Source organism: Manacus candei, unplaced genomic scaffold (assembly GCF_025592945.1).
Source record: "Manacus candei isolate 608988 ecotype Guabito, Panama unplaced genomic scaffold, ASM2559294v1 h1tg000622l, whole genome shotgun sequence".
Taxonomy (NCBI): Eukaryota; Metazoa; Chordata; class Aves; order Passeriformes; family Pipridae; genus Manacus; species Manacus candei.
This window is the reverse complement of record NW_026138670.1, coordinates 1-19,937: the sequence shown is the minus strand read 5'-3', so window position 1 is coordinate 19,937 and position 19,937 is coordinate 1. Positions and strand designations below refer to the sequence as shown.

At 64.3% G+C, this 19,937-nt stretch overlaps 2 protein-coding genes across 2 annotated transcripts; one reads left to right on the top strand and one right to left on the bottom strand.

The window, feature by feature from the left end:
* The first annotated feature begins 6 nt into the window (after positions 1-6).
* Positions 7-2,674, top strand: TMEM256 (transmembrane protein 256). Its single transcript, XM_051776765.1, is given in 6 exon segments — positions 7-238; positions 484-522; positions 963-986; positions 988-1,044; positions 1,788-1,895; positions 1,897-2,674. Coding segments are annotated over 6 exon segments (426 nt in total). The 5' UTR covers positions 7-76; the 3' UTR covers positions 1,933-2,674.
* Positions 2,675-2,849: 175 nt separating this feature from the next.
* SRRT (serrate, RNA effector molecule) lies at positions 2,850-19,831 on the bottom strand. Its single transcript, XM_051776764.1, is given in 22 exon segments — positions 2,850-3,044; positions 3,671-3,776; positions 4,255-4,341; positions 4,592-4,757; positions 5,540-5,733; positions 6,734-6,887; positions 7,719-7,922; positions 8,349-8,609; positions 8,981-9,059; positions 9,878-9,939; positions 10,347-10,552; positions 11,129-11,210; positions 11,846-11,959; positions 12,363-12,565; positions 13,302-13,471; positions 16,002-16,190; positions 17,459-17,559; positions 17,561-17,612; positions 17,962-17,990; positions 17,992-18,088; positions 18,616-18,738; positions 19,536-19,831. Coding segments are annotated over 21 exon segments (2,751 nt in total). The 5' UTR covers positions 18,735-18,738; positions 19,536-19,831; the 3' UTR covers positions 2,850-2,968.
* Positions 19,832-19,937: the final 106 nt, after the last annotated feature.

Sequence of the window (19,937 nt, the reverse complement as noted above, 5' to 3'; positions counted from 1 at the left end):
CCCGCCGGGAGGCGGGACCTTCTCCTCGCTCTCCCATTGGTCCGCCCGCCCCTTTGATCGACGTCGCCTCTGACCAATGAGAAGCGGCGGCGCCGGGGCGGAAGCGGAAGCGTCGCCGGAAGCGGAAGCGGAGCCGGAAGCGAAGGGCAGGGCGGCGATGGCGGCGGCCTGGGGGCGGCTCGGGGCGCTCAGCGGCGCTGCCGCCATGGCGGGGGCGGCCTACGGGGCGCACGGTGCGGCCGGGGGGGGCTCGGGGGGTCCGGGGGGTCGTTGGTTAAAGGGGGGGGCCCGAGCGGGGTCGGGGGGGGGGGGTCCGGGGGAGGGCACTGAGGGGTCTCGGAGGGGTTTGGGGGTCTTTGGGGGGGTCTCTGAGTGACCTGGGGAGTTCTGAGGGTCCGGGGGGGTCTCGAAGGGGTCCTGGGAGTCTTCGCTCCCCTGGGGGGGGTCCCTGGAGCCCCCCAGTGACCCCCCCTTCCTCCCCAGGGCTGCGCCCGCAGCGACCGCGACGAGTATCAGAAAGAGGTGACGTTGGGGGGGGTCCCAGCCCCCCGAAAACCCCGCTGGGACCCTCCAAAACACCCCCGGGACCCCCAAAAAACACCCCCCAAAAATATCTGGGACCCCCAGAACCCTCCCGGGACCCCCCTAAAAAACCTCCTGGCACCTACAACCCCCCCCCCCCCAAAAAAAACCGTGATCCCCCCCAAATCCGCCCCTGGAACCTCCAAAAACTCTCCCCAAACCCACCCAGGACCTCCCCAGACCCCAAAACACCCCCCCCGAGACCTCCTCGGGTCCCCCCCATAACCCCTGGGACCCCCAGAGACCCTCAACCCCCCCCCAGGCACCCCCCAAAAACCACCTTGGGACCCCCCAAAATAATCCTTGGGATTTTTTGCCCCCCTCAAATTCCCCCCAGAGGACCCCAGACCCCTCCTCTGACCCCCCCTTCCCCCCCCCAGCTCTACGAAACCGCCAACCGGTTCCCACCTCCTGCACAGTTTGGCCCTTCTGGCGACCCCCCACTGCCGACACCCCCACCTGGTGAGACCCCCCCCAAAATACCCTAAAATAACCCCAAAATATCCCCAAAATACCCCACAAAAAAACCCCACACAACCGACACCCCCAACCTGGTGAGATCTCCCCAAAATAACCCAAAATGTCCCTAAAATAACCCCAAAATCCCCCCCCACTGCCGACACCCCCACCTGGTGACACCCCCCCCCAAAATCCCCCCCTCAGTCCCTCCCTTTGCACACCCCCAGGATCCCCAAGACCCCCCCAAACCTTCCCATTTCCCACTCCAGGACCCCCCAAACCCCTCCCAGGACCCCCCAACCCCCCCTATTTCCCCCCAAAGCCCCCCCATTTGCCCCCCAGACCCCTCCATGACCCCCCCAAACATCTGTCAGTACCCCCCAAACCCCCCCCATTTCCCCCCCAGGGACCCCCAAACCCCCCTATTTACCCCCCCCAACCCCTCCCAGGGACCCCCAAGACCCCTATTTACCCCCCTCCCAAAGCCCCCTATTTACCACCCAGGGACCCCCAAGCTCCCCCCCAAACCCCCCCTATTTCCCTCCAAACCCATCCAAGACCCCCCAAACCCCTCCCAGTACCCCCCAACCCCCCCAAGAACCCCCAATCCCACCCAAGACCCCCCCCCCCAAATCCCCCTATTTCCCCCCCCCAAACCCCCCAAGACCTCCCCAACCCCCCCCAGGGACCCCCAAACCCCTCCCTGAGCCCCCCCAAACTCCCCCCCTGTTGTTTGTGCCCCCCAGGCCGGGTCCCTGCTGCTGGCGGGTCTGGGGCTCTTCTGTGGCCCCTTCTACTTCCACGGCCTCACCGGGGACCCCAAACTCAACCGGGGGGCCCCCGTGGGGGGGGTCGCTGCTCATCCTGGGCTGGGTGGCCATGGCCTTCTAGGGACCCCAAAATCACCCCACAGAGCCCCAAAATCACCCCCAAAATCACCCCACAGAGCCCCAAAATCACCCCAAACAGCCCCAAAATCACCCCAAATTCATCCTGGGCTGGGAGGTCTTGGCCCTGTAGGGACCCCCCCCAAATAACCCCGAAATCTGACCCCAAGGGGGCCTCAAAATCCAATGGGGGGGACTGGGATGGACTGGGAGGGGATTGGGGGGCACTGGGAGGGACTGGGAGGGGATTGGGGGGCACTGGGATGACCTGGAGGGGCACTGGGAGCACTGGGAGGGACTGTGACAAACTGGGAGGGGGGTGGGTGGAGGACTGGGAGCACTGGGAGGGGTGACTGGGATCACCTGGGGGGGACTGGGATGGACTGGGACAAACTGGGAGGGGTCTCTGGGGCGAACTGGGATTTACTGGGACTCCTGGACCCCCCCGCCCGTTGCCCCTTTAAGAAGGGGCGGAGCCTCCCAGCCCTTCCCCCCCATTGGTCCAGCCGCAGCCAATGGGAGCGCGCGCTCTGGCCGCTGATTGGCCGCAAGGAGGCCCCGCCCTCCGCCGTGACGTCGCGGCCGTTGCTGGGCGACAGCCAATGGCGTTCGCGCCGCCTCCCCCATTGGCCGGGCGGGCAGCCAATCGGCGCGGCCGGACCCGCCGAACGCGGCCGCTGATTGGTCGCTTTTTAATATTCCGAAAAAAGAAACCACGAGCCAATAAACGATCGAGTTGTGGCCCCCGCCCCCTGTGACGTCATTGGAAAGGGGTCGGAGTTCCTGAAGGGGGGGGGGGAATCAGCGACCCCCAAAAAACACCCCCAGGCCCCTCCCCCACCCCAAAGCCCCCCCCCGGACCCCCCAAAACCCCCCCCATTGGCGGGTCAGTTGTTGTTCCCCGGGGGGTCTTTATTGGGGGTTTTTTGGGGGTCGTACAAACGGGGGGAGGGGTCGGGGTGTATCAAAAGGGGGTCTGGGGGGGCGGGGGGTGCGCGGGGGGGGCATTTGGGGGGGGTTTTGGGGGTCCCGGGGGGGGCTCAGAAGAAATCCACGTCCTCGGGGGCGTCCAGGTCCCGGTACTCGACGATGGCCCGAGGGTCCCCCCGCACCATCCTGGGGGGCACGGGGGGGTCAGGGGGGGCTGAGACCCCCAAAAAACCCACAGTGACCCCCCAAAAACCCACAGTGACCCCCCCCAAACATCCCTGACCTGAACTGACCCCCCCCAATCCCAAAATCACTGTCCCTGACCTCAAAATCCCCCCTGCACCATCCTGGGGGGCACAGGGGGGTCGGGGGGGTTGAGACCCCCAAAAACCCAAAGTAACCCCCCCAAACTCCCCCCCCCAATCCCTCCCTTCCCGTATTTTGGGGTCTCTTCTCCCTCATTTTTGAGGTCTCCCTCCCACATTTTTGGGGTCTCCCCCCCCCATTTTTGGGGTGTTTCCCCCATTTTTGGGCCCCCCCCTCACCTGGAGCGGGGTTTGTTCAGGTACCCCCCCTGCCCCCCCAGCCCCATTTTTGGGGTCTCCCCCCCCCATTTTTGGGCCCCCCCCTCACCTGGAGCGGGGTTTGTTCAGGTACCCCCCCCCCAGCCCCATTTTTGGGGTCTCCCCCCCCCATTTTTGGGCCCCCCCCCCTCACCTGGAGCGGGGTTTGTTCAGGTACCCCCCCCCCTGCCCCCCCAGCCCCATTTTTGGGGTCTCCCCCCCCCATTTTTGGGGTGTTTCCCCCCTCACCTGGAGCGGGTTTGTTCAGGTACCCCCCCCCCGGCCCCCCCCTGCCCCCGGAAGGTGTCGTAGCTGCCGCGGCCCCCGTAGGGCCCGGGGGGGTAGGGGTGGGAGCCTGGGGGGGCAAAGGGGGGGTCAGGGGGGGGTCCAGGGACACCCCAAAACCCCCCCGGGAGCAGCAGGACCCCCCCCCCCGGCCCCCCCACTCCCCAAAATCCAGAGATTCCCAAAACAGCCCCCAACACCCTCCCAAGGCCCCAAATCCTCCCCATGAGCCCCCCCATGACCCCAAAACCCCCCCCAGACCCCCCAAACGCCCCCCCCACAGACCCCCATCACCCCCCCAGACCCCCCCCAGAAACCAATCCTCCCCATGAGCCTCCCCGGACCCCCAAAACCCCCCAAACGCCCCCCCCTGGACCCTCAAACTCCCCAGACCCCCCAAAACCCCCCTCGGACCCCAAACCCTCCATGGGCTTCCCCCCAGCCCCCCAGGACCCCCCCCCCAGACCCCCCAAACGCACCCCCCCTGGACCCTCAAACCCCCCAGGCCCCCCCCAGGACCCCCCAAATCTCCCCCCGGCCCCCCCTACCTCCGTAGCCCAGCATGGGGGGCCGGGGTTGCCCGTAGGGCATCAACCCCTGCGGGGTCTGGGGGGGGTACGGGAGCCCCCCCCGGGGCCAGACCTGGGGGCACAGGGGGGGTTAGGGGGGGCTGGGGGGGGTGGGGGGTTTGGGGGGGTTTAGGGAGGGGTTAAGGGGTCTCACTGCCCCCTTGGGGGGGGGCGAAGGGACCCTGGGGGGGGTCTGGGGGGGCCTCCAACCCCGGGAGGGTGAGCTGGGGGTCCCATGGGGGGGGGTTGTGGGGTCATAAGGGAGTCCCAGGGAGGTTCTTGGGGTCCCAGGGGGAATTTTGGGGTGTTTTTGGGGTCCCTGACCTGCGTTGGGTCCCGGGGGGGGGCCCCCCTTTGCCCTCGGGCAGGGCCGGGCGCTTCGGGTCCATCAGGAAGTTGTTGAAGAACAAAACCTCCTTCCTGACGGCCCCCATCTTGTCCGAGTGCTTGTTGAAGATGTGCTTCCTCACGAACTCGGGGCCCTAAAGGGACAATGGGGACATCATTGGGGACATTGGGGGACATCACTGGGGACAGCACAGCCCCATCTTGTCCGAGTGCTTGTTGAAGATGTGCTTCCTGACGAACTCGGGGCCCTAAAGGGACCCCAAAGGGACAGGGGGGACATCAGAGACCCCAAAGGGACATTGGGGACACCACAGGGACATCAGAGACCCCACAGGGACAGCACAGCCCCACTTGTCCCAGTGCCTGTTGAAGATGTGCTTCCTCACGAACTCGGGGCCCTAAAGGGACATCACAGACATTGGGGACCCCAAAGGGACAATGGGGACCCCATTGGGGACATCAGGGGTGTCCCAGACATCTTTGGGTGTGACCTTGGGATGTGACCCCCAAAAGCCCCCAAATCCCCCCATACCTTGAACTCCTCCCTGCTGAGGGGGCACAGCCCCGTGTCCCCAAGTGTGACCCCAAATGACCCCTGGCCTGTCCCACATAACCCCAAATGACCCCAAATCCCCCCCAAATTCCCCGTACCTTGAATTTCTTGCCGCTGAGGGGGCACAGCCACTTGTCCTTGCCCAGCTCCTGGCTGTGACCTGGGCTGTGCCCAGTGACCCCAAACCACCCCAAATGACCCCAAATGACCCCAAAATCCCCCAAATCCCCCGCACCTTGAACTTCTTCCCGCTGAGGGGGCACAGCCACTTGTCCTTGCCCAGCTCCTGGGTGTGACCTGGGCTGTGCCCCAGTGACCCCAAACCACCCCAAATGACCCCAAAATCCCCCAAATCCCCCGCACCTTGAACTTCTTCCCGCTGAGGGGGCACAGCCACTTGTCCTTGCCCAGCTCCTGGGTGTTGGCGCTGACGAACTTCTCCAGCTCCTGCTCGGGGTCCTTCCGGCCCAACCTCTGGGCCTCCTCCTCGGGGACGGCCCCGGGACCCGCCAGGAGGGGGGAGAGCCGGGCCTCGAACCCCCTCTGCCACTCCAGAACTGGGGATAGTGGGAATAATGGGGATAATGGGATCACTGGGATCACTGGGACCCGCCAGGAGGGGGGAGAGCCGGGCCTCGAACCCCCTTTGCCACTCCAGAACTGGAAATATGGGATAATGGGGATAATGGGATCACTGGGATCACTGGGACCCCGCCAGGAGGGGGGACAGACGGGCCTCGAACCCCCTCTGCCACTCCAACACTGGGGATAATGGGAATAATGGGGATAATGGGATCACTGGGATCACTGACAGTCGGGCCTCGAACCCCCCTCTGCCACTCCAGAACTGGGGATAGTGGGATAATGGGATCACTGGGATCACTGGGATCACTGACAGCCGGGCCTCGAACCCCCTCTGCCATTCCAGAACTGGAAATATGGGATAATGGATCACTGGGATCACTGACAGCCGGGCCTCAAACCCCCTCTGCCACTCCAACACTGGGGATAATGGGAATAATGGGATCACTGGGATCACTGGAACCCGCCAGGAGGGGGGACAGACGGGCCTCAAACCCCCTCTGCCACTCCAACACTGGAAATATGGGATAATGGGAATAATGGGATCACTGGGATCACTGGGATCACTGACAGCCGGGCCTCAAACCCCCTCTGCCACTCCAGAACTGGGAATATGGGATAACGGGATCACTGGGACCTGCCAGGAGGGGTTCTGGGGGCCCCCAGGGAGGTTTGGGGTGTTCTGGGTGGGGTGTTCTGGGGGTTGGTTTTTTTTGGGGGTTGTTTTTTGGGTGGGTTTTGGGGTGTTTTTTTCGGGGGGTTTGGGGGTTTCTGGGGGTGTTTTTTGGGGTTTTCAGACCCACCCTCCCCGTGTGAGACCCTGTTGGGGGGCAGGGGCCCCCTGACGTGGATGATCCCGCAGGGACTGGGGGGTTTGGGATATCCCGGGAGGGTTTTTGGGGTTTTGGGGGTTTTTGGGGTTTTGGGGTGGGTTTTTTGGGTTTCTGGGGGTGTTTTTGGGGTTTTCAGACCCACCCTCCCCGTGTGAGACCCTGTTGGGGGGCAGGGGCCCCCTGACGTGGATGATCCCGCAGCGATTGGGCATCTCGTCCTCGTTGGGGTACTCGGAGGTGTTGTAATAATCCACCGAGTGCACGATCCGCAGGTACAGCAGCAGCTTGTCCAGCACCTGGGGGGCACAGGGACATTTTGGGGGTCACAGGGACATTCTGGGGGGTCACAGGGGGTCACAGGGACATTATGGGGGTCCCAGGGGGGTCCCAGGGCTCAGGGCTGTGACAGGGACAGGGGAGGATCCGCAGGTACAGCAGCAGCTTGTCCAGCACCTGGGGGGCACAGGGACATTTTGGGGGTCACAGGGACATTCTGGGGGGTCACAGGGGGTCACAGGGACATTATGGGGGTCCCAGGGGGGTCCCAGGGCTCAGGGCTGTGACAGGGACAGGGGAGGATCCGCAGGTACAGCAGCAGCTTGTCCAGCACCTGGGGGGGGCAGGGACATTTGGGGGGGCACAGGGACATTTTGGGGGTCACAGGGGGTCACAGGGACATTTTGGGGGTCACAGGGGGGTCCCAGGGCTCAGGGCTGTGACAGGGACAGGGGAGGATCCGCAGGTACAGCAGCAGCTTGTCCAGCACCTGGGGGGCACAGGGACATTTGGGGGGCACAGGGACATTTGGGGGGCACAGGGACATTCTGGGGGGTCTCAGGGGTCATGGGGGGTCACAGGGGGGTCACAGGGAGGTCACAGGGGGGTTAGAGGTGACACAGGGGGGGTCAGAGGTGACTCAGGGGGGTCAGGGGTGACACAGGGGGGTCTCAGGGGGGGTTTGGGGTCCCTGGGGGGGTCTCACCTTGAGCAGCTTCTCGTCCCTCTCCACGGTGACCTCGGCGGGGTTGGGGGGTCAGGGGTGACACGGGGGGGTCAGGGGTTACAGGGGGGGGTCAGGGGTGACAGGGGGGTCTCAGGGGGGGTCAGGGGTGACAGGGGGGTCTCACCTTGAGCAGCTTCTCGTCCCTCTCCACGGTGACCTCGGCGGGGTTGCTCTCCCGGGCCCCGTCCTCGGGGGGGTTGGTGGCCCCCCCCTGGCCCTGCCCCTGGCCCTGGCCCTGCCCCTGCCCCTGCCCCAGCAGCTCCTCCTCCTCAGCAGAGACCTCCTCGATCAGGTAGTCGGTGATGTGCCTCAGGACAGGGTTCTGGGTCTGGGGGGACAGGGGGGGACACATTGGGGACATTTGGGGACACCCCCTCGCTCAGGTAACAGGGATGTGCCTCAGCACGGGGTTCTGGGTCTGGGGGGACAGGGGGGACATTGGGGACATCAGAGGGGACATTGGGGACATTTGGGGACACCTCTCAGGTAACAGGGATGTGCCTCAGGACGGGGTTCTGGGTCTGGGGGGACATTTGGGGACATTTGGGGACACTGAGGAGACACTGGGGGGTCACAGGGGACATTGGGGGACACCCTTTCCTTCAGGTAATGAGGGATGTCCCTCAGCTCAGGGTTCTGCCCCCTCAGTGACCCCAAGAGAACCCCAATGACCCCCCAGGGCCCCCATTTCCCCCCAAATCTTCCCCCATTTCCCCTTTTCTCCCCATTTCCCCCCTTTTCCCCCGTTTCTCACCCCCGCCTCGGCCGGGGGGGGGTTGTTCCCGTCCCCCCCGTCCCCCCCTTCGCCCCCCTCTCCCGGGGGGGTCTCCTGGGAGGGGTCCCCGGTCCCGGGGGGGCTCCAGAGCCGGGCCCGGGCGTCCAGAGCCTGCACGAGCCGGGCGGCCAGTTTGATGTCGTGGCGCACGATGGGGCGGTGCTGGGTGATCCCAGAGACATTCCGGACCCTCCTGGTCAGGTCCCGGTTCACTCCTGGGGATAACTCACACTCCCGGAGCTGGAGAGACAAAACTAACCCTAAATAACCCCAAAATAACCCCAAATCCAGCCCCAAACCCAGCCCCGGTGCTGGGTGATCCCAGAGACATTCCGGACCCTCCTGGTCAGGTCCCGGTTCACTCCTGGGGATAACTCACACTCCCGGAGCTGGAGAGACAAAACTAACCCTAAATAACCCCAAAATAACCCCAAATCCAGCCCCAAACCCAGCCCCGGTGCTGGGTGATCCCAGAGACATTCCGGACCCTCCTGGGGATAACTCACACTCCCGGAGCTGGGGGAGGAAATCTGGGAGGTTATGACCCCAAAACAACCCCAAATAACCCCAAACAACCCCAAATCCCCCCAAAGCCCCGTGCCAGCCCCTACCCGAATGTTCTGCAGGCTCCAGCAGATCTCTTTGATGTTCACGCTGCGGTCGAAGGTCACCCAACCCCGGCGGAAAAACCTGGGGGGAAACGGGCTCTGAGACCCCAAAACACCCCAGAACACCCCAAAATAACCCCAAAATACCCCCAGTGGAAAAACCTGGGGGGAAACAGGTTCTGAGACCCCAAAATAACCCCAAAATACCCCAAAATAACCCCAAAACACCCCTGGCGGAAAAACCTGCAGGGAACAGCCCTGAGACCCCAAAATAACCCCAGAATGCCCCAAAAACACCCCAAAATAACCCCAAAATACCCCAAAATAACCCCAAAATAACCCCAAAAACACCCCCAGAGGAAAAACCTGGGGGGAAACGGGCTCTGAGACCCCAAATAACCCCAGAACGCCCCAAAATAACCCCAGAACACCCCAAAATAACCCCAAAATACCCCCAGTGGAAAAACCTGGGGGAAACGGGTTCTGAGACCCCAAAACAACCCCAAAATACCCCAAAATAACCCCAAAATCCCCCCAGAAACACCCCCGGCGGAAAAACCTGGGGGGAAACGGGCGGGCTCTGAGACCCCAAAACACCCCAAAATACCCCAAAATAACCCCAGAACACCCCAAAATAACCCCAAAATAACCCCAGAACACCCCAAAATAACCCCAAAAACCCCCCAAAATAACCCCAAAACACCCCCAAAAACACCCCCAGGGACCCCAAATATCCTCCCTGACCCTCCCCAGGAACCCCCAACCCCCCCAGACCCCAAATATCCCCTCCAGATCCCCCCAGGAACCCCCAAATTCCCCCCAGGACCCAAAATAACCCTTCCAGAACCCAAAATAACCCCCCCAGGCCCCCCCAAATTCCCCCCAGCCCCCCGGACCCACCTCCTCTCGGGCTGGGGCTCGGACAGGGCGACCCTCATGAACCCGGGGTAGCGTTTGCAGAGCTGGGGGGGCACAGGGGGGGCATTTGGGGGGGCCTGAAGGGTCCCTCAGACCCCCAGGACCCCCCCCAGACCCCCAGAGACCCCCCAAAGATCCCCCATTGCCCCCTCACCGCCACGATCTCGGCCTGGGAGATGTTTGGGGCGATGTTCCTCAGGAACAGGGGGGTTTGAGGAGTATTTTTTGAGGTTTTTGGGGTCCCTGAGCCCTCCCAGACCCCCCCAGGACCCCCAAACCCCCCTCACCGCCACGATCTCGGCCTGGGAGATGTTTGGGGCGATGTTCCTCAGGAACAGGGGGGTTTGGGGTGGGTTTGGGGGGTTCTGAGAGGTATTTTGGGGGGGTTTTGGGGTCCCTGAGCCCCCCCGAGCCCCCCCAGACCCCCCCAGGACCCCCATTCCCCCCTCACCGCCACGATCTCGGCCTGGCTGATGTTTGGGGCGATGTTCCTCATGAACAGGGAGCAGGTTTTGTGCAGGGGTCGAGGTTTGGGCTCCTGGGACCCCCCCTGGGGGCCCCCCCCGGGCCCCTCCTTGGCCTTCTGGGGGGGGTTGTTGGGGGTCCCGGCGTCGGCCTCGTCCTCCCGACCCCCCCCCTTGTCCTCCTTGGGCTCCTCTGGGGGGGGGAGGGAAAAGGGGGGGGGTGAGGACCCCCCAAAATCCAACGGGAACCTTTGGAGCCCCCCCAGACCACCCTGGAGACCCCAAACCCTCCTGATCCCCCCAAACCCTCCTGACCCCCCCCAAGCCCCCCCTAATCCCCCCAAACCCTCCTGATCCCCCCAAACCCCCCCTAACCCCGCCCAAACCCTCCTGACCCCCCCCAAACCCCCCCTAACCCCCCCCAAACCCCCCCAAACCCTCCTGACCCCCCATGACCCCCCATTCCCCCCCTACCCTCATTTTTGGGGGGTCTCTGTGCCCCCCCCTCGCTGTCACTGTCACTGTCCCTGACCCCCCCAGTGACCCCAATGACCCCCCTAATGACCCCCGCAATGACCCCAATGACCCCCATGACCCCCCACTCCCCCCCTACCCTCATTTTTGGGGGGTCTCTGTGCCCCCCCCTCGCTGTCACTGTCACTGTCGCTGTCCCTGACCCCCCCAGTGACCCCAATGACCCCCCCAATGACCCCCCCATGACCCCAATGACCCCCCCAATGACCCCCATGACCCCCCATTCCCCCCCTACCCTCATTTTTGGGGGGTCTCCGTGCCCCCCCCTCGCTGTCACTGTCACTGTCGCTGTCCCGGCTCCGCTGGCGCGGCCGAGCCTGCGGGGGGCGCCAAGTGAGAGGGGGCGGGGCTTGGGGGTGAAGGGGAGGGGCTTGGGGAACAGGGGGAGGGGCGTGAGGAGCAAGGGGAGGGGCTCTGGAGGAAAGGGGCGGGGTGGAGGAGAGAGGGCGGGGCTTGGAAACAAAGGGGAGGGGTTTGCAGGCCGAGGGGCGTGGTTTGGGGTCACAGGGCGTGGCTCAGGGGAAGGGGGCGTGGTTTAGGGACAGGAGGTGTGTCTCAGGGCCAAGGGGGTGTGGTTTGGTGTCAGGGGGTGTGGCTCAGGAGTTGGGGGTGTGGTTTGCCAGCATTGGGCGTGGTTCTGGGTCAAGGGGTGTGGTTTAGTGACAGGGGTGTGGCCCGGGGGCGTGGCTTGGTGACAGAGGCGTGGCTCTGTCAGGGGGTGTGGCTCTGTGGCTGGGGGCGTGGTTTCATGTCAGTGGGCGTGGCTCTGGGCTGGGGGTGTGGCTCTGGATGGAGGGGCGTGGTTTGGTGTCAATAGGGGTGGGGTGGGGTGCAGTGGGCGTGGCTTAGGGTCCAGGGGTGTGGTTTGTCAGGCAGTGGGCGTGGTTTTGGTTGGCAGGCGTGGTTGTGGTCAGTGGGCGTGGTTTTGGGGTCAGGGGGCGTGTCCCCCCACCTTGGGCCCCTCCTTCTCCGCCTCCTCCTCCTTCGGCCTCTTCTCAGGCCCCTCCTCCTCCTCCTCAGGCCCCGCCCCCGGGGCTGGCTCCGCCCCTGGCTCCGCCTCCTCAGCCTGGGGGGGACAAGGGGGGTCACAAAGGGGGGGGAAGGGACACCAAAGAGACCCCAAAAACACCAAAGGGGCCCAAATACCCCAAAGGGACCCCAAATACAACAAAGGGACCCCAAAAACACCAAAGGGACCCCAAATACCCCAAAGGGACCCCAAAACCACCAAAGAGACCCCAAAAACACCAAAGGGACCCCAAATACCCCAAAGGGACCCCAGAGGGACCCCAAAAACACCAAAGGGACCCCAAATACAACAAAGGGACCCCAAAGGCACCCAAATACCCCCAGGAGACCCAAAAGGCACCCAAAATACAACAAAGGGACCCCAAATACCCCAAAATCCCCCAAAAGGGACCCAAACACCCCAAAGGGACCCCAAATCCCCCAAAGACACGAAATCCCACAAAGGGGCCCCAAAAAAGGCCCCCAAACCCCTCCAGACCTTTTTGGGGTCGTCGCCCTCGGGGGGGCCCTTCCCGGGGGGCTCCGGCGGCCGCGGCTCCTCCTTCTTGGGGCCCCCCCTCGGCCTTGTCGGCCCTTTCCTCCTCCTCCTCCTGCTCCAGGATGCGCAGGTCGTGCTCCGTGCCCCCCTCCATCTTGATCACCGCTGGGGGTTTGGGGGGGAAAACGGCCGGAATTGGTTAAAATGCACAAAAATGGGTAAAAATGCACCAAAATGGGGCAAAACAGCCCCAAAAGGGGGTAAACCAGCCCCAAAATGGGTTAAAGCCCCCCCAGAAATGGGGCAGGAGTGTCTGAGCCCCTCCAGCTCAATCCCACAGTTCTGGGGTCCTGGGGAAGGTTTTGGGGCCTCAGGGAAGGTTTTGGGGTCCCAAGGAGGGGTTTGGGATCTCAGGAGTTGTTTGGGGCCTCAGGGAAGGTTTTGGGGTCCCAAGGAGGGTTTTGGGATCTCAGGAGCTGTTTGGGGGCCTCAGGGATGGTTTGGGGGTCTCAGGGATGATTTTTGGGTCTCAGGGAGGGTTTTTGGGCCTCATTGAAGGTTTTGGGATCTCAGGGATGATTTTTGGGTCTCAGGGAGGGTTTTTGGGATCTCAGGGAGGGTTTTGGGGTCCTGGGGATGATTTTAGGGTCCCAAGGAGGGTTTTGAGGTCCCGGGGAGGGCCCTGCCCTTTCCCACCCTCCCCCCAAGCACCTTTTGGGGTTTTGGGGTCCTGGGGAAGGTTTTGGGATCTCAGAAGCCGTTTTGGGGACCTCAAAGACAATTCTGGGGTCCCGGGGAGGGCCCTGCCCGTTCCCACCCCCTCCCGAGCCCGTTTTGGGGTGTTTTGGGGTGTTTTTTGGGTGGTTTTTGGTGGTTTTTGGGGTGTTTTTGGGTCCCGCACCCGCGTCGAGGGTCTTGACGATCTGCGGGGCGCGGTCGATGTCGAGCAGGAGGTTGTCGAGCCAGCCCTGCTCGGACAGGTACAGGAACACCCCCAGCCGGTTCCTCAGCGCGGCCTGGGCCTCCTGCCGGCGCCGGCCCGCCTCGTCGGGGTGGTACTTGGAGCGGAACCTGGGGGAAATTAGGGGTTTGGGGGGCATTGGGGGGCAGTTATGGGGGATTGGGGGCAGTTATGGGGGATCTGGGACCCCCCCGCCTCGTCGGGGTGGTACTTGGGGCGGAACCTGACAGAAATAGGGGTTTGGGGGGCATTGGGGGGCAGTTTTGGGGGATTTGGGGGCAGTTATGGGGGATTGGGGGGCAGTTATGGGACCCCCCAGCCTCGTCGGGGTGGTACCTGGAGCGGAACCTGGGGAAAAATAGGGGTTTGGGGGGCATTGGGGGGCAGTTATGGGGGATTGGGGGGCAGTTATGGGGGATTGGGGGCAGGTATGGGACCCCCCCGCCTCGTCGGGGTGGTACTTGGAGCGGAACCTGCCAGAAATAGGGGTTTGGGGGGCATTGGGGGGCAGTTATGGGGGATTGGGGGGCAGTTATGGGACCCCCTGGCCTCGTCGGGGTGGTACCTGGAGCGGAACCTGGGGCAAAATCAGGGATTTGGGGGGTTCCAGCGGGATTTGGGGGTAGCTATGGGACCCCCCCGCCTCGTCGGGGTGGTACTTGGAGCGGAACCTGCCAGAAATAGGGGTTTGGGGGGGATTTGGGGGGGTTCCAGTGGGATTTGGGGGCAGTTATGGGGGTTTGGGGGGCAGTTATGGGGCCCCCCCCGCCTCGCCGGGGTGGTACTTGGAGCGGAACCTGGGGGAAATTGGGGATTTGGGGGGAGATTTGGGGGATTTGGGGGCAGTTACGGGGCCCCCCGGCCTCGTCTGGGGAGGACTTGGAGCCGAACCCGCAGAAATCTGGGATTTGGGGGATTTTGGGTGTTCCAGGATGGTTTTGGGGGATTTTGGGGTGTTCCAGGACATTCCTGGAGATGTTTCCAGGGCGTTTCTGGGGTGTTTCTGGGCTGTCCTGGGGGTGTTTCTGGGGTGGTTTTGGGGATATTTTGGGGTGTTCCACGACATTTCCGGGCTGTCCTGGGGGGGGGAGGTCCCAGGGTGTCCCCGGGGGGGTCAGGGGTGGGTTTGGGGTTATTTTGGGGTGTTTCCAGGCTGTCCCAGGGGATCAGGGGGTGTTCCAGGGCTGTCCCAGGGGTTCAGGGGGTGTTTTTGGGGTGTTTCCAGGCTGTCCTGGGGGGGTCAGGGGGTGTTCCAGGGCTGTCCCAGGGGGTTCAGGGGCTGGTTTTAGGGTGTTTCCAGGCTGTCTGGGGGGTCAGGGGGTGTTTCTGGAGGTATTTTGGGGTGTTTCCAGGCTGTCTGGGGGGTTCAGAGGGTGTTTTTGGGGTGTTTCCAGGCTGTCCTGGGGGGTCAGGGGGTGTTTCCAGGCTGTCCTGGGGGGTCAGGGGGTGTTCCAGGGCTGTCTGGGGGGGTTCAGGGGGTATTTCAGGGTGTTTCCAGTCTGTCTGGGGGGTCAGGGGCTGTTTTTGGGGTTATTTTGGGGTGTTTCCAGGCTGTCTGGGGGTCAGGGGGGGTCATACATACGCTTGGCGCCGGCGTCGCCGTCCAGGCCCCGACTCGTTTGGATTTTGGGCTCAAGGGACCCCCCGAGCCGAACGGCCCCAAAACCGGCCGCTTTTTACCCAAAACTCCGCCTCCCCCTGCCCCCAAAAACGGGGGGGGGGGTGTGGGGAGGGCACCCCCCCCCAAAAATAAAACAACAAAGGTCCCTGGCTGAGTCCTGCACTGGCCTCTAGCGCCGCATTGTGCGCGGCCCCGCCCTGCCTGCCTGCCCCACACGGGGGTCTGGGGGGCCGGGACCCCCCCCCCGCCGCCTTCCAGGGCCTTCCCGGGTCCGGAGGGCGCTTGGGAGAGAAGGGAAGCGTTAGGATGGACGGACAGACCCCCCCCCTGCCCCCCCGGAGACCCCCCAGCCCGCCCCAAAAACCCCCCGGGAAAGCGGGGATGGGGGGGGTTTTGGGGGGGTTTTACCACCCACCCCCCTCCCGGGAACCCCCCCCAAAAATGGGGACCCGCTGTGGGGTGGGGTGGGGTGGGGTGGGACCCCCCCGAGGCTTGGGGAGGGGGGTGGGGGGGAGTTTGGGTCGGTTTGGGGTCGGTTTGGGCCATTTGGGGGCAGTTTGGGGTCAGTTTGGGCCATTTGGGGTCAGTTTTGGAGTCAGTTTGGGCCGTTTCCAGGTCGGTTTAGGCTCTTTTGGGTCAGTTTGGGATCAGTTCTGGGCTCTCTTGGATTAGCTTGGGGTCGGTTTTGGGCCCTTTCAGGTGTGTTTGGGGTCAGGTTTGGCCCTTTTGGGTGGGCTTGGGGTCGGTTTGTGGCCGGTTTGGGCCCTTTCAGGTGGGTTTGGGGTCATTTCAGGCCATTTGGACTCAGTTTGGGGTCATTTTGCTCCCTTTTGGGATGGTTTGGACTCAGTTTTGGGCCCTTTCGGGTTGGTTTGGGGTCCCTTTGGGGCCATTTCAGGCCGTTCCCGGGCCGGTTTCTCTGTAAGTTCGGGGGAGTTTTTTGGGGTTTTTCTCTCCAAAGGGAGGGTTTTTTGGGGTGGAGATGCCATTTTTCGGGACCAGCCCCCCCCAGGACGTACCACTCCTCGTCCTTGTGTGCCAGGAAGAACTCCTGGAGCTGCTGGCGCCGGAAGTCCAGCTTGTAGTCGTTGTAGCGCTTCACGGCCTCCGTCTCGTCCACGGCGTCGTCCAGGGACAGCAGGAACTCCTTGAAGCTCTTCATCACCGGGGGGGCCATGCCCAGGTCCACCTCCGCGATCGTGCCCAGCCTGGGGGGCACCCCACAGCGTTTGGGGTCGTTAGAGGGGGGTTTGGGGTCGGTATGGGGGGGGTTTGGGGTCGGTATGGGGGGGTTTGGGGTCGTTATTGGGGGTTTGGGGTCGTTATTGGGGGTTTGGGGTCGTTATTGGGTGGTTTGGGATCAATAAAGGGCAGTTTGGGGTCATTATTTATGGGTTGGGGGCCATGCCCAGGTCCACCTCCGCGATCGTGCCCAGCCTGGGGGGCACCCCACAGATTTTGGGGTCAGTATTGGGGGATTTGGGGTCGGTGTTGAGGGGTTTGGATCAATATTGGGGGGTTTGGGGCATTATTGGGGGGTTTGGGATCAATAAAGGGCAGTTTGGGGGCTTGGGGGCCATGCCCAGCTCCACCTCCGCGATCGTGCCCAGCCTGGGGGGCACCCCACAGCGTTTGGGGTCGGTATTGGGGGGTTTGGGATCGGTATTGAGGGGTTTGGGATCAATATTGGGGGGTTTGGGGTCGCTATTGGGGGGTTTGGGGTCACTATTGGCTGGTTCAGGATCAATAAAGGGCAGTTTGGGGTCATTATTGGGGGGTCTGGGGGGTTGGGGGCCCATGCCCAGGTCCACCTCCGCGGTGGTGCCCAGCCTGGGGGGCACCCCACAGATTTTGGGGTCATTAGAGGGGGGTTTGGGGTTGTTATTGGAGAGTTTGGGTCAATATTGGGCAGTTTGGGGTCAATGTGGGGCAGTTTGGGGTCATTGTTGGTGGGTTTGGGGGGCCATGCCCAGCTCACCTCCGCGATTGTGCCCAGCCTGGGGGGCACCCCACAGAGTTTGGGGGGGGTTTGGGTCAATATTGGGGGGTTTGGGGTCATTATTGGTTGGTTCAGGATCAATAAAGAGCAGTTTGGGGTCATTATTGGGGGATTTGGGGTCATTATTGGGCAGTTTGGGGGGTTGGGGGGCCATGCCCAGCTCCACCTCCGCGATTGTGCCCAGCCTGGGGGGCACCCCACAGATTTTGGGGTCGTTATTCGGTTATTCGGTTGTTTGGAATCATTTGGGTGGGTTTTGGGGTGATTTTGGGGTGTGTTTGGGGTGGTTTTGGGGTCTCACCTGGCCTGGATGGGCAGCAGCTGGTGCTGCAGCACGTGGGACATGTCGGGGTGGGTTTGGGGTCTGGGATGGTTTATGGGGTCGGGGATGGGTCTATGGGGTCAGGGGTGTTCAGGGGTGTTCAGGGGTGTTCAGGGATGCTCAGGGTGGTTTTTGGGGTGGTTTTGGGGTCTCACCTGGCCTGGATGGGCAGCAGCTGGTGCTGCAGCACGTGGGACATGTCGGGGTGCCCCCAGGGGCTCTGGGGGGGGCCGTAGGTGGGCCCGGCCCCCCCCCCCGCTGTAGGGCAGCTCGTACCCGCTGTGGTACGGGTCGGACCCGTGCTCCTCCCTGGGGGGACACAGATTGGGGGTCATTAGAGGGGTCACAGGGGTCAGGGGGGGTCACAGGGGTCACGGATCACTGCAGGGGATCATTGGGGCGGGGGGGTCTCGGGGAGGTTTTGGGTGGGTTTGGGGTCTCAGGGGGGTTTTTGGGATCCCTGAGGGGTCTCGGGGGGGATATTTGGGGTCTTGGAGGGTTTTGGGGGTCTCAGGAAAAGTTTTGGGGTCTCAGGGTGGATTTTTGGGTGGGTTTGGGGTCTCAGGGGGGTTTTTGGGGTCTCAGGGTGGATTTTTGGGTGGGTTTGGGGTCCCAGGGGGGTTTTTGGGGGTCCCAGAGAAGGTGTTTGGGGTCTCACCAGTCCCTCCTGAGCCGTTTCTGGGGGGGGGCTCAGCTCGTGCCGGGGGGGGCTGAACCTCTCCCGCCGGGTCCGGTCGTAGTCGCGATAGTCCCGACTGCGCCGCTCCCGGCCCCGCTCCCAGTCCCTGGAAACGGGGGAAAAACAGGGAAAATGGGAAAAATGAGGGGCTCAGGGGGGCTGCAACCCTCCCCCCTGCCCCCAGGGCCTGCATTTGGGGGGGCTTGGGGGGATTTGGGGGGATTTGAGGGGGTTTGGGGGGGTCAGTCCCGACTGCGCCGCTCCCCGGCCCCGCTCCCAGTCCCTGGAAATGGGGGGAAAACAGGGAAAATGGGAACAGTGAGGGGCTTGAGAGCCCCCTGAGGGGCTGGAACCCTCCCTCTGCCCCCAGTCCTCCCTCCCAGTCCATCCCAGTATAACATTGACCCTTCCCAGTCCCTCCCACTGCCACCTATCACTCCAGTCCTCCCTCCCAGTGCATCCCAGTATAACTCTAACCCTTCCCAGTCCCTCCCAGTGCCCCCCAAGTGCCACCTGTCGCTCCAGTCCTCCCTCCCAGTCCCTCCCAGTGCCCCCCAGTGCCCCCAGTGCCACCTGTCGCTCCAGTCCTCCCTCCCAGTCCCTCCCAGTGCCCCCCAGTGCCCCCAGTTCCACCTGTCGCTCCAGTCCTCCCTCCTTCTCTCCTCCCTCTCCCGGGATCTGTCGTAGTCGCTCCGTTCCCTCCGGAACTTGTCCCGGCGCCGCCGGTCGTACTCGTCATCGCTGTCCCCCATCCTCCTGGGGGACCCCAAAATCACACCCGGGACCCCCCAAAAAACCCCAACCCCCCCCCCCCATCCCGGGACCCCCAAATGCGACCCCTTCGCGACCCCCCCCCCAACAGTCCGAGACCCCCCCGAGCCCCCAACCCGAGTCCTGCAGGACCCCCTGGACCCCCCCAGGACCCCCCAGACCCCCCAAGACCCCCATCAGGACCCCCCGAACCCCCCCCAGGACCCCACAAGACCCGCATCAGGACCCCCCAAACCCTCCCAGGACCCCTCAGACCCCTCCCAGGGCTCCCCAAACCCCCCCAGGACCCCCCAGACCCCTCCCAGGGCTCCCCAAACCCCCCCAGGACCCCCCAGACCCCTCCCAGGGCTCCCCAACGCCCCCAAGACCCCCATCAGGACCCCCCAAACCCCCCAGGACCCCCCAGACCCCTCCCAAGGCTCCCCAACCCCCCCCCCGGACCCCCATCAGGCCCCCCCAATCCCATGATCCTCTGCGGCCTCTGACACCCCCCCCCCCCCCCCCCGGGGCACCCCCGAACCTCCCACGACCCCCAAGAAGCTCCGAGGACCCCCCGACCGCCCCCCCCCGGCCCCCGAGACCCCCCAAATCCCCCCCCAGAACCCCGCGATCCCCCCCCAGCCCCCAATCCCGTGATGCTCCGCGGCCCCCACAGGCCCCCGGGCCCCCCCCAGCCGCCCCCAACCCCTCGGGCCCCCCCCGCCCTGACCCCCCCGCGCCCCCCCGGCCCCCGGTGACGTCACAGCCCATCGCATGACGTCATTCGGGCCCCCTCCTCGGACCTGCCCTGGCGGCCCCGGCCCTGCGCGCCGCCGCCCGCTCGCTTCCGGCCCGCCGCCCGCCGGAACTGACGTCACGCCGGCATGGCGGCGCCCCTCAGCGGGAGCCGCTCTGTCCCCCTGGAGGACCTCGCTTTTCCTCCGCCGCTCGCCCACAGAGGGGGGTTCACGGCGGGCAGAGGCCGCGCGGACCCAGCGGAGGAGCCTCCCTGTGGGTGGGATCCGCGCTTCAAGCGGGGTCTGGCGGGCGGAGGAGCCGCGGGAGGACTCGTCTCTATGGTCGCCGCGGGCTCGCACTGCGCCTGCGCCGCCCCCGCCGCCGCCTCCCATTGGTCGCCGCTGCCCCGCGCGCTCGCGAGCGTCGGCCCCGCCCCCCCCGCGCCGCCATCTCCTGGCGGTCACGTG